The 14,357-nt window shown below is 39.0% G+C and overlaps 1 protein-coding gene across 8 annotated transcripts in view; it reads left to right on the top strand.

The window, feature by feature from the left end:
* GPHN (gephyrin) overlaps nucleotides 1–14,357 on the top strand; it is a 524,662-nt gene that overhangs the window by 466,278 nt on the left and 44,027 nt on the right. For all 8 annotated transcript variants that reach the window (XM_043472320.1, XM_043472318.1, XM_043472321.1 and 5 more), the window contains one exon: nucleotides 7,969–8,090. In XM_043472320.1, the coding sequence (XP_043328255.1) occupies nucleotides 7,969–8,090 (122 nt within the window). The remainder of the gene's footprint in view (nucleotides 1–7,968; nucleotides 8,091–14,357) is intronic.

Genomic DNA, 14,357 nt, shown 5'->3' on the forward strand with positions numbered 1-14,357 from the left:
AAGAAAAGTCTTAGATGCAGACAACCCCATTTCAGTACATTAAAAAGAGAGAAAGTAAATCATTATAACATTCTTGGGCCCATTGAAAATTCCATCAAGACTATAGGATTAAATCTCTGAAGTACAGAAACAAAGAGGGAGGTCTCTTAAAATAAATGATTTCTCTTTTAGACAAATAAGACAGAGAACTTCCTCCTGAGGGTTTAACAAAAGAGGTTTCAAATGTTTTGGTTTTTTACTTTAATTTAATTTTGAAGCAATGCATAACAATAAAAATGATAATCACTGAATATTCAGAATAATATTCATCCTCTGTTCTAAAAGTACTTTCAAACTATCCACTTAAAAAATAGTCACATTTGAGTTACCTTTTATTGGGTGAGAATTTTTAGGACTTCAAGCCCAGGAGACAGCGTCTCAAGTAACCCTGAGAGAACTGCTACAAGGAGGAGGGGTGGGTCAAGTTATATAGAAGTTTGTAACAAAGAGTGGGTACTCTGATCATCCAGAAAAACATCTACTTCTGCTTCATTGACTACACTAAAGCCTTTGACTGTGTGGATCACAACAAACTGTGGAAAATTCTTTAAAAGATGGGGATACCAGACCACCTTACCTGCCTCCAGGGAAATCTGTATGCAGGTCAAGAAGCAATGGTTAGAACCGGACATAGAACAAAGGACTGGTTCAAAATTGGGGAAGGAGTATGTCCAGGCTGTATATTGTCATCCTGCTTATTTAACTTAAATACAGAGTACATCATGTGAAATGTCATGCTGGATGAATCCCAAGCTGGAGTCAAGATTGCCAGGAGAAATATCAACAACCTCAGATACCTCTCTAATGGAAGAAAGTGAAGAGGAACTAAAGAACCTCTGGATGAAAGTGAAAGAGGAGAGTGAAAAAGCTGGCTTAAAACTCAGCATTCAAAAAAATGAAGATCATGTCATCCTGTCCCATCACCTCATGGCAAATAGATGGGGAAACAATGGAAACACTGACAGACTTTGTTTTCTTGGGCTCCAGAATCACTGCAGAGAGTGATTATAGCCATGAAATTAAAAGACGCTTGCTCCTTGGAAGAAAAGTTATGACAAACCTAGACAGCATATTATAAAGGAGATTCATCACTTTGCTGACAAAGGTCCATCTAGTCAAAGTTACAGTTTTTCCAGTAGTCATGTATGGATGTGAGAGCTGAACTATAAAGTAGGCTAAGCATCGAAAAATTGATGCTTTCAAATTATGGTGCTGGAGAAGACTCTGGAGAGTCCCTTGGAGACTCAAGGAGATCAAACTAGTCAATCCTAAAGGAAATCAACACTGAATAATGCTTTGGCCACCAGATACAAATAGCTGACTCATTGGAAAACACTCTGATGCTGGGAAAGATTGAGGGCAGGAGGAGAAGGGGGCGACAGAAGATGAGATGGTTGGATGGCATCACCGACTCAATGGACATGAGTTTGGGTAAATTCCGGGAGTTGGTGATGGACAGGGAGGCCTGGCGTGCCGCAGTCCGTGGGGTCACAAAGAGTCGGACACAACTGAGCTACTGAACTGAATTGGAGCACAAAAACTTTCCATATATGGTTCTAGGTTCTTTGGCTGGTCTGATAATTAAAATGACAGATTACTGGAGAAAATATTAATCTTGTACATACAGGAATCCCATAAAAATATGAGACTCAAAAGCAGTCATGCATTTGAGGTTTGTATACAATCTGAACTGAGGAAGGGAAAGGCCCTGGGACTTCAAAGGGGCAGAAGGGCAGTTCACAGGAAGATGAGAAGAGCAGATGTTTTGTAATCAGTCGTTTGCCCTGCCATACAGGTATGTCTTTCAGGTGAAAAATTTTCTCCTGGTAATAGCTCTTTTTCTGGGCCAGGTCCCCTGTCTAAGTTCTTAGGCAGTCAAGGGAGTCATAAAAGTTTTTGTTGAGTCTGCTAGGTTTTGATTGCCTTCAGCTCAAAATAATCCACGTACCAAAGAGGTTCATTTTGCAGTGGCGTATGCTGCTCCCCTGCTAAACAAAATAAATTTCAGCTAACTTTGAGAGCTCAACAAAAAAGATCAGTGCATGCTACGTCACTTCAGTCATGTCCAACTCTTTGTGACCTCACAGAACTAGCCTCACCACCAGGCTCCTCTGTCCATGAGATTCTCCAGGCAAGAATACTGTAGTGGGTTACCATTTCCTTCTCCAGGGGCTCTTCCAGGCCCAGGGATTGAACCATGTCTCATGTCTCCTGCATTGACAAGTAGGTTCTTTTCCACTAGCTCCACCTGGGAAACCCTCTACTTGTAACTTCATCACTAAGTTATCTTGAACATGCTGCTGCTCCTCTCTGGTATTCCTGCCACACCATCTATAAAATGAGTCTTCCAGGCTGGACAGGCTCCCAGCTCTAACGCAGTGTCACTAGTTCTAAACAGCCCCACCCAAATCTTACAATGAAATCCTCCAACCACCTTTATTATCTGGAAACCAGCATCTGTCAGAACTTTTCCATAGCTCAAAGTTTAACCATCTTTCTGTTTTTCCTGAGCTTTCTTGCTTTGTGAATGATCCTTTCAAGATCCCAGGAATAAAGCTGTCCCCAAATCTTGAAGCAGATAAAAAGCAGCAGCAGTATAAGAGAGTAAGCTCCAGGAGTTGGTGATGAATAGGGAAGCCTGGAGTGCTGCAGTCCATGAGGTCGCAGAGTCAGACACAACTGAGCAACCGGACTGACTGACTGACTGACTGAATACAAGGGAAGAAGAAATTTGTGGGCTATTTCCCCTTCCTCTCCTTAGTTTTACCTCTGACCAATTTAAAAATTTGTTATACTTTTCCTGGAAACTTGAAAAGTTGAATTTGGAATCCAGTCAATGAGAGAAAAAAGGATCAGAGCTTAATATAAATGCTAGACTTACCATCTTAGATAACAACTTCTCCCAACACAGACTCAGAAGACCTCAGTAAAGTACAATGTAACCAAAATGAGAATACTGCTGGCATGAGGTCTTGCCTAAGTGTGGTGGGGACTTCAATGACTATCATGATCTTAGTACAGAGACCACCTGGGAAGCCTGCTGATCATATAGAGCTGTGTATAATAAAGTTTCTGAACAAGGGAGAGCATCACCTTGATAGAGTGCTGAGTTTTCCAAATTTGCTGGCATTTTGAGTGCAGCACTTTCACAGCATCATCTTTCAGGATGTGAAATAGCTCAACTGGAATTCCATCACATCCACTAGCTTTGTTTGTCGTGATGCTTCCTAAGGCCCACCTGACTTCACACTCCAGGATGTCCAGTTCTAGGTGAATGTGAGTGATCACACCTTCGTGATTATCTGGGTCGTGAAGATCTTCTTTGTACAGTTCTTCTGTGTATTCTTGCCACCTCTTCTTAATATCTTCTGCTTCTGTTAGGTCCATACCATTTCTGTCCTTTATTGAGCCCATTTTTGCATGAAATGTTCCCTTGGTATCTCTAATTTTCTTGAAGAGATCTCTAGTCTTTCCCATTCTATTGTTTTCCTCTATTTCTTTGCACTGATGGCTGAGGAAGGCTTTCTTATCTCTCCTTGCTATTCTTTGGAACTCTGCATTCAAATAGGTATATCTTTCCTTTTCTCCTTTGCTTTTCACTTCTCTTCTTTTCACAGCTATTTGTAAGACCTCCTCAAACAGCCATTTTGCTTTTTTGCATTTCTTTTTCTTGGGGATGGTCTTGATCCCTGTCTCCTGTACAGTGTTACGAACCTCCGTCCATAGTTCATCAGGCTCTCTGTCTATCAGATCTAGTCCCTTGAATCTATTTCTCACTTCCACTGTATAATCATAAGGGATTTGATTTAGGTCATACCTGAATGGTCTCATGGTTTTCCCTACTTTCTTCAATTTAAGTCTGAATTTGGCAATAAGGAGTTCATGATCCGAGCCACAGTCAGCTCCCAGTCTTGTTTTTGCTGACTGTATAGAGCTTCTCCATCTCTGACTGCAAAGAATATAATCAATCTTATTTCAGTGTTGGCCATCTGGTGATGTCCATGTGTAGAGTCTTCTCTTGTGTTGTTGGAAGAGGGTGTTTGCTATGACCAGTGCATTCTCTTGGCAGAACTCTATTAGCCTTTGCCCTGCTTCATTCTGTACTCCAAGGCCAAATTTGCCCCTGTTACTCCAGGTGTTTCTTGACTTCCTACTTTTGCATTCCAGTCCCCTATAATGAAAAGGACATCTTTTTTGGGTGTTAGTTCTAAAAGGTCTTGTAGATCTTCATAGAACCGTTGAACTTCAGCTTCTTCAGCATTACTGGTTGGGGCATAGACTTGGATTACCATGATATTGAATGGTTTGCCTTGGAAACAAACAGAGATCATTCTGTCATTTTTGAGATTGCATCCAAGTACTGCATTTCAGACTCTTTTGTTGACTATGATGGCTACTCCATTTCTTCTAAGGGATTCCTGCCCACAGTAGTAGATATAATGGTCATCTGAGTTAAATTCACCCATTCCAGTCCATTTTAGTTCTCTGATTCCTAGAATGTTGACGTTCACTCTTGCCATCTCCTGTTTGACCGCTTCCAATTTTCCTTGATTCATGGACATAACATTCCAGGTTCCTATGCAATATTGCTCTTTACAGCATCGGACCCTGCTTCTATCACCAGTCCCATCCACAACTGGGTGTTGTTTTTGCTTTGGCTCCATCCCTTCATTCTTTCTGGAGTTATTTCTCCACTGATCTCCAATAGCATATTGGGTACCTACCGACCTGGGGAGTTCATCTTTCAGTGTCCTATCTTTTTGCCTTTTCACACTGTTCATGGGATTCTCAAGGCAAGAATACTGAAGTGGTTTGCCATTCCCTTCTCCAGTGGACCATATTCTGTCAGACCTCTCCACCATGACCCGCACTTCTTGGGTGGCACCACACAACATGGTTTAGTTTCACTGAGTTAGACAAGGCTGTGGTCCATGTGATCAGATCGGCTAGTTTTCTGTGATTGTGGTTTCAGTCTGTCTGCCCTCTGATGCCCTCCTTCAGCGCCTACAGTCTTACTTGGGTTTCTCTTACCTTGGACGTGGAGTATCTCTTCATAGCTGCTCCAACAAAGCACAGCGCTGCTCCCTACCTTGGACTTGGGGTATCTCCTCACGGCCTCCGGTCCTGACCTTGGACATGGAGTATCTCCTCTCTGCTGTCACTCCTGACCTTGGACGTGGGGTATCTCCTCTTGGCCGCTCCTGTGCCGTGCCCTCAGAAGGATACTTATAGGATTTTGAGGACTGGGATTGGTCGTGGGCTGGTTGTAAGGTAGTTTGTAAATGTGGTCTAAGCAGAGACTGATCACATTTTGTAAAGTAGGTGAATTGCTGAAACAGCTTCATTTTTTCTTTGGAGTAAGAGTCCATATGGATTTACCATTGTCTCTATTTGTCCATGATGTTATAGGAATATATAGGTCTGAATAATCTTGTGTTATAACAATTTGACTTAAGATAGTTTGTGTTAAATATCATGGTTTGGTATACTTTGTCTGTTTTGCAAGTTGATATATCTATTTTCTCTCAGAAAAAAAGAGTTTGTTGGCAAGATAGCCAGTTATAAGGCTTTTGAAGAAATTCAGATATATTGAATACCTGAAATTCATAAGAATGGGGAGTTGATAAGAGAGTGAATGGAAACCTAGGGTCATTGAGGAATGGAGTAAGGATTAAGGATTGAAACCTTTGGGAAGATAGTAGACTACAAAGGGAAAAAAAATCAAAGGTTAAATGTTTGAAAGCTGGAAATACAAAGGCACCATTGATGGTAACAGAAATAGGAAATTGAAATTTGGCATTTGGCAGATAAGAAAGTAATAAGATATGAAGATAATGGGTTATGTTTTTTTACTTTGTATTGTAGGTTTTCTTTTGTATTTTAACTATAATAAGTTTTAGGCATCATTCTAGAGATGACCAGAAGATGTCAGAAAATTAGATTCCATTTTAATGAGGAATATTGTGAATTTATTCTAGTGTATGCAACCTTATAATCTTTCGTTCAATTCTGCATATTTTCTTTGAAAATACTTAAAATGCGCTGGAAATCCCACACCTTCATTTAACTAGCTAATATTTCATTATGTCAGTTTTAAAGACAAACAGCCAGTGATCTCTAATTGTTCTATTATTTCTGGAACTTTGTGCAGCAGAATAACAGAGAAGAACATGAATGGCAAAGAAAACGCCCTATTAACAGGGAAATCTTATTCCTTAGTTGGTGGTCAGTACCCTTTGTGAAAAAAAATCTTTTCTGTCCGTTGCAACTTGTCTGATTAATGCAGTTAAAAAGCTGTGAGTCTTGGCCTTTATAAAATTATAATAAGTTCAATAACTATGTGTTAGTTAAGATCAGAAAATCAACCTATATTAGGACTGCAATAGCAATTTTCCCAGCTCTGCCAGTGACAAAGGGTACGAGTGGGTTGCAGTGTCACATGGCGTCTGATTAAGTTAGATTAGTGCAGAATTTGAAGGGAAGTCTCCCAGGTGACAGTGAATAAGATGATCAAAGTCTTTCTCCAGATAATTTAAGGGGACAGTTGGTTGAAAAGCTACTACTTTTCCAGCATAAAGCCAAAAGTCCAGCTACATGGTATCACTAATGAGTCGGAAGGAAAGACTGAAGGGGCTTGAGCAATACTGATATAGAAAGCCCTAGGTATTAACCATATTAACAGCCTAAGTGTCTGAAATATGCAGGCTTGACTTCAGCCTCCTAAGATAATATTTCAGGTTTTCTCACTTCAAAGATGTACTTTTTTTTCATTTTCTAATTTTCTGAAATCAGAGTACATCTTAAAATTGTATAAAGTTGCATGTTGAGTGTGTGTGTGTGTGTGTGTGTGTGTGTGTGTTAAGGACCGCCTACTCTTTAGTATTTTATAATCTAATGTAAATCTATGTTCACATTATCAACTGATTCCATCTATACTAGTATGTGGAAGTAACAATATTAAGGCAATAGGAATTAGGTGCTTTTTCAATATTTAATAAAGAAAGTACAGAGAATTGCATTTATTTCCTATTTGTCTATATTAACTGAGTGTTCATTATCTCAATCCTAACAGCTGCCTTTCAAGATAGTTATTACCACTACTGTGTATTATAAATGGGGATATTATGGCATAACATATTTGGGCAACTTGAATTTTAACCTCATCTGAATAAGGCAGACTCTTGCTACTATGCCATACTGCCTCACTAGGACATCCTAACATAAAAGAAATTTCTTATAGTTTTCTTTATTGACATATAATTGTAGATATTAAATCTCTAAAGGAAGATTCAGTTCAAAGTCATGGAATTGTGAGTGTATGCAGTTAAGTATTACTTGTTTAAGTTTGCTAATATAGACAAAATATCTGGCTCTTTATCCTTCAAATAAGTTTAACTTTTTTGGTATTACTGATCCCGCTTCACAAAAGATATCCAAAAGCTTGAAAGAAAAGATAAAATATCAGTCTCTTCAGACTTGAGAATATCATGTCAGAGTCTCTACCTTAAGTATTCTCAGTGAAAGACAGTTTGGAAAATAATAGTGAAAGAGAAAATAGAAAGTTTGTTGTGTGTGTTTTGTTTTTGGTTTTTTTTTTTTCCCGGTTTGACCCAGTAAACAGCCAGTGGGAAGGCCACTATCTCCAGAGCACTATTTTGTCAAATTATAACCAAAGCTGGTGTGATATTTGACCTACTGTTTAGTCACTTGAATTTCTGCATGTTTTTTAATTCTGGAGAAATGTTTTTTCATTCTCCTGGCTTTCACTATTTACCAAAGATCCTTTGAGTATATATCTTTCTGGTGCCAGATAATGTTGTAGGTGCTAGATATGCTAAACTCTGTTTATTAGATCTATTTTTTTTCCCATTAACAATAGGCAGTATTATCCTAAGAAAATAATTTGTGGTGGTTTTTTTGGCTTTGTAGTTGCTAAATCCTGAAGATGACCTCTTACCAGGAAAGATTCGAGACAGCAATCGTTCAACCCTCTTAGCAACAATTCAGGAACATGGTTACCCCACAATCAACTTGGGAATTGTGGGAGACAAGTAAGTATTGGATTTTATTTTGAAGTTGTTATGGTACAAATACAAATTTTGGGTATACTAACTAGGTGAGATTGTTGCTAAAGAGAAAGGGATTTAATTCCATAATTTCCACTTATTTCATTCTTCAAAAGCCAAAGATTTGTGGAGGTGTCTATTTCCTTTAGTGGTAGACATTTTTCTGGAAAGCCTTTTACAACCAGAGAAATATGTTGCTCTGCTATGGGTGTTATTCCTATTCACACTTTTACTAGTTTCAAGAAAGATAAGGAAGATACAGGCAAGATGAGTAAGAGAGAAATGTCAAAATTAGCACTAACTGATGCTTTGAAGTTTAAGTACAATTATTTCCTAGGACTCTTGTGTTGATTTTTATGTTCTTATATAACTTGAGTTTCTCCAGACTTCACCCACCTGTAAGTACAAAAGGAGGCACATTGACTATAATTGCCCATCTCCAAGAGCACATTACCCCCATTTACTCAATTAACTCAGCTGTCTGCTAAATTCCCCAAGTATTTCTCTCAGTCTCCAACTGCATCTCAGATACTTGTGATCAAAATCAAGCCTGCTCTTCCTGAGCAACCCTTTCTATGCACAATGCCACCTTTCACCAGGCACTGTTTCCAGTTCACAGGAGTTGTGCCTGCCTTTAGTAACCCTCAAATATCAGCCTGCTGGAGACAAAGGTGGGAGACAGATGTGAGTGATAGATACCCTGATGTATCTGTCACCCATAACTGCCTCTTTCTGTCTTATCACCACCTTGTCACTAAGAAAAGCTCATTATGCCTGGCTCCTTCTGCTCTAACGATGAGTGCTTTCCCAGGGCTCAAATATGCTTTTGAGGAGGGTCTGCCCTACCATTCCACAAGCTATGTTCAGACACCTATAAACCTCAGCTTAGGCTCAAACTGGACACAGTATAGTCCAGACCTAAAACACAGCATCTTGCCAGTAACCCGAAAGGTAATAGTTTTTAATGTTAATCTCACCTTTTAAAGTTCTCTTCTTACCTCTTGATTTTTTCTTTTTCTGAGAACACTGGAGTAAAGGCTACTAGACATATTTTTCAAACATTTTTTTTTAATTCACCATTTACAATTACCTGAAAGTTTAGTGCTAGAGAAGTCCATATAGGTAAGTAAACAGCCAACTTAGAACCCATGCTGGTAAAGTCAGTACTACAGGTCACCTAGTATTAACTTGACTCGGACGCCCTAGCCCTGGGAAAGAAAAGAAAGAACCCACTGAAAAGACAAGGAGTAGGTTAAATTTGAACCTGACCAGTAACTTGTCTTTTTTTTTTAAAGATTTTTAAGATAACATTTATTTCTTAAGAGTTAACATGCATAATGGGAAACCAAAAAATGCAAAAAGCGAAGTCATTCATAATCACAGGCAGTTTACCATTTGATGTGTCCTTCTAGGTTAATTTGTGCATTGCACAACTAAACATCCATTTTTATGTAAGTATGATCATACAGTTATGTATCAGGCTGTTTCACACATTATGAATGTTTACTGTCTCAAAGTCCCAAAGCTATGAGTATTTTGATAACCAAGAATACACCACACCAACTCAATCTGGAAGGAAAAAAATATATAATCCTACCTTTCTTGGTGACAAAAACTTCAGAAAAGACAAAAATGGCAACAGTCCTCTAGATAAAGATAATGGCAGAGTTATGATTAAAATACTACATTCCTTAATGTTCAGTTAAAAGTGAGACATAAAGCAACAGCGTACACCAAGTATAATACTTCTAAGAGGGTTCATCATTATCCAATCTAAACTGTTAAAGAAATATGTTTCCTTTGAATACTTAACAATGCATTTCTATTGTACAATCAAGAGATGCACACACATGGATGGTTATCATCAAAATGTAAATATACATACATCACTTCCTTCATACTTCTTCTGCCCCTCTGCTGCCAGCCTAAGTGAGCAAGGCCTGATGTACATTTCTCAGAGACGGTCATATCTAAAAATTATCCTGATGCAGATACACCTTTAAAGATGACAAAAATTAATTTCTGAAAAGAAATAGGATGAATCCAAGAGTTCCAACAGCACAGAGCAGGCCTGAAGTTCTAAGGAACAAACTCACCAGATTTTGAGTTTGTTTCCTACCCACTGCTAACTCTGGCCCTGCCACCAGGTGCATTCATGAGCTCTAAGACTATCATAAGGTAAAAGGTGCTTTTTGTTTGTGTGTATCATTTTTACCTTATGCTGTTCTAGACTACAATTCTGTTCATTCTCTCCTCCTAATGTAGTACTTTTGTATTAAAAAGGAAGTAACTTGTTATATATACTACATGTTGCATTGTCTTACTACGAAAGCCAAAACACCATTAAGAGGTTACTGTGTTGATAAGCTAATATTTGATTGTCTGGGGCTAATTGTTGACTTGCTATAGACATTTCCCAATAATTAATGTACCAATAATTTCCCAATAATTAATTAAGAACAACAAAACTGTAAGCTAGATATAGGCAATTCTGAGAATATGCAGATCTTTGGTGTAGTCTTTTCTTGGACTGACTATCTTACATAAAACTGAGAACAATTTTTAAAGTACAATTGATGCAAATCTAAATTTTCTCAGTCTTAGAGTGCTATATTGAAAAAGCCCAAAGTAAATGCTTTAAAATGCAGAGGTGGAATGTGGGAGGAAAGAATTTATAACTGTTCAGATGGAAATCTTTGCTGGGAATTTAGCAGAGGAAACAAGGTACATTTAATCTGTAGCCTGTTGATATTCTGTGAAGGTTGCCTCCCTCTTCCTTCTTTGTCCTGTATAAGACATTTGCTTATGAAACAAAGGTGGTTATACAGAAGCCTTTGTGTGGAACTCTCCAGGGAAATAAGCAGAGTCTTGAGAGAAACTACCCTATGTTTAAAGCAGGGAGAGAAATAACTCAAAATGTCAGCAATCACAGAACCCTTACTCAGCTAGGCAGATAAGAGTAGGGAGTAAGAGTACTATTTTTATTACTTTCAAAAGGTTTCAGTCTGGGTCTAAATTCTACATGATTAGATTTCTCAACTCTTTTTCTTGTCACCTTCCATAACTTTAACAATAAATGTTAAAATTGAAGAATAAGACTATATAAAACATTTGTTATTTGTGGTCTTTTTAATAATAGCCATTGTGACAAGTGTTAAGTGACATTTCACTGTGACTCTGATGGGTTAGTGATGTTGAGCATCTTCTCATGTGCCTATTGGCCACATGTATGAAAAAGATGAATTTTTAAACCCAGAGGTGTTAATTGAACTTTCCCAGCATTATACAAGTGAGTGGCAGAGGTAGAAATGAAATCTAAATTTCTTGGAATTAGCTATCATTATGAAGAAAAGAGAATAAATATAAATATGTCAAAAGATAAGCATCATGTAGGTTGGAATGGTCTGTGAGAGTTTTAAAAAGGTGAATTTTTAGCTAGAATAGAAAGGATGGATAGGATTTGTGTAGTTAGAAAGAATGTGTTAACCAAGTAGGAAACAGGGAATGAACAAAAACAGAGAAGTAGAAATGAACAACTTAGGTCAGGACAGACTGTTTAAAATAGGAGGTTTAGGAAGAAGGATACATGTAAATTTGATAGAAATTTGAGACCAAATCTTGAAAGGATTTGCAATCCAGGCAAAACTACCCAACTTGCTTAAATGTACAGCTTTTTTAAGAGCAGAATTGACATAATAAATCATTATTTTGGAAAGATAATTTGACCAGATGTTATCACATGGACTAAAGTTGGAGACCTATTAGAAATAAGAATAATACAGTTTATTTCTTGTTCAGTTCAGAAGTACTGACTGTGAATCTATGCACATCATCTGGAGAGCTTATTAAAAATGCTGATTCTGATACAGCAAAACTGGAATGGGCCAAGAATTTGCGTTTCTAACAAGCTCCTAGGATATCAAGCCACTGTTCCATGGATCACAGGAAGTAAAAGGATGTAGTATATTTAATCATGTATCAGGACTTCCTTGGTGGCTCCCATAAAGAATCTGTTTGCAATGCAGGGGACTACCTGCAGTGCAGGAGATGAAGGTTCAATCCCTGGGTTGGGAAGATCCCCTGGAGAAGGAAATGGCAACCCACTCCAGTATTCTTGCCTGAGAAATCCCATGGACAGAGGAGGAGCCTGGTGGGCTACAGTCCATGGAATTGTAAAAGTCAGCTACAACTTAGCAAGTAAACCATCGCCACCACTACAAAGCCTCATTGAAATGGTATGTGTCTATTCTATAAACACAAATAAAATGCTTGCAAAACCCAGTTATTAGATCTATCACACTCTTACATCCCTCTGTAGCAAAACACCATTTCAGCTTCTTCATTCTCCATTAGTAGTTTATCCTTTCTTGGTTTTGGCAGCATCTCTTCCTATGCTCATTTCCAAGTATAAGTGTCAACCATGGCTCACCCTTGACTATCTTTCCTTCTAATTCTTTATGCTGACTCCCAAATCTAATCTCTGTCTTTTGAGCTATATGCCTAGATCTACCTGCTTGCTAGGTGTATTTTCTTTTTAAGTTCGATAGGCAGAGCAAACTCAACATGTCCAAACTAAATTGATTGTCCCTTCTTTCTTCTCTCACTGCCCGCCTCCACTGCCATCTTTTATTCCATGTCCTTGAGTTTTTTAACTTCTATACAGAGTACATCATGAGAAATGCTGGGCTGGATGAAGCACAAGCTGGAATCAAGATGGCTGGGAGAAATATCAATAACCTCAGATACGCAGATGACACCACCCTTATGGCAGAAAGTGAAGAAGAGCTAAAGAACCTCTTGATGAAAGTGAAAGAGGAGAGTGAAAAAAGTTGGCTTAAAACTCAACATTCAGAAAACTAAGATCATGGCGTCTGGTCCCATCACTTCATGGCAAATAGATGGAGAAACAGTGGCAGACTTTATTTTGGGGGGCTCCAAAATCACTGCAGATGGTGACTGCAGCCATGAAATTAAAAGACGCTTGCTCCTTGGAAGAAAAGTTATGACCAACCTAGACAGCATATTAAAAAGTAGAGACATTACTTTGCCCACAAAGGTCCATCTAGTCAAGGCTATGGTTTTTCCAGTAGTCATGTATGGATGTGAGAGTTGGACTATAAAGATATCTGAGTGCTGAAGAATTGATGCTTTTGAACTATGGTGTTGGAGAAGACTCTTGAGAGTCCCTAGGACTGCAAGGAGATCCAACTAGTCCATCCTAAAGGAAATCAGCCCTGAATGTTCATTGGAAGGACTGATGCTGAAGCTGAAACTCCAATACTCTGGCCACCTGATGCTAAGAACTGACTCATCTGAAAAGACCCTGATGCTGGGAAAGATTGAAGGCGGGAGGAGAAGGGGACGACAGAGGATGAGATGGTTGGATGGCATCACCGACTCAATGGACATGAGTTTGAGTAAACTCTGGGAGTTGGTAATAGACAGAGATGCCTGGCGTGCTGCAGTCCGTGGGATCACAGAGTCGGACACGACTGTGCAACTGAACTGAACTAAACTGAGTTTTCTGGCTCAGCAACTGCCCACACCAGCCACCCAGTCTCCCAAGCCAGGAAAAACCTGAATGGAAAACTTCTAGCTCTCACTCACTCCTGCATTTAAATCCCTTACAATTTCTTCCATCAGCATTTCTTATACTTTCCTCTCGTCCTGTCTACCATCCTGGCTTAGTTTGGGGTTCCATTTACTTTTTGTTTAGACATGTGAGACTAGCCTCTTAACTGGCCTCCCTGCTTCAAATCTTGTTCTCTTCCAACTCACCATCTATTCTGCTACCAATATGATTTTTCCATGGTGCAAATTATGTACTTATGGCAGAATTGGGGTTTTATTTTATATGGGTAAACACACTCCCCAGGGGCTCAGGCGTTATTCTGCCTGCAATGCTAGAGCCATAGGAGATACAGGTTCGATCCCAGGTCAGGAAGATCCCCTGGAGAAGGACATGGCAACCCACTCCAGTATTCTTGCCTGGAGAATCCCATGGACACAGGAGCCTGGCAGGCTACAGTCCATGTGGTCGCAAAGAGTCAGACATGACTGAACAACTTTCATTTCACTTGGTACTACAGAGATGAATAAGATAGTTATTAGTAAGAGCTACAAAGAAGATTTCAATTCCATTTCACTCCCCTTTCCTCCCCAGCTAATCCATACCCATTACCTCCAGCCTCCTCACTCCAAACTTGTCAGTCTTTACCTGGGAAGAGACACGAATCTTTACTTACTACCTAC

This window comes from Cervus canadensis, chromosome 6 (genome assembly GCF_019320065.1).
Source record: "Cervus canadensis isolate Bull #8, Minnesota chromosome 6, ASM1932006v1, whole genome shotgun sequence".
Taxonomy (NCBI): domain Eukaryota; kingdom Metazoa; phylum Chordata; class Mammalia; order Artiodactyla; family Cervidae; genus Cervus; species Cervus canadensis.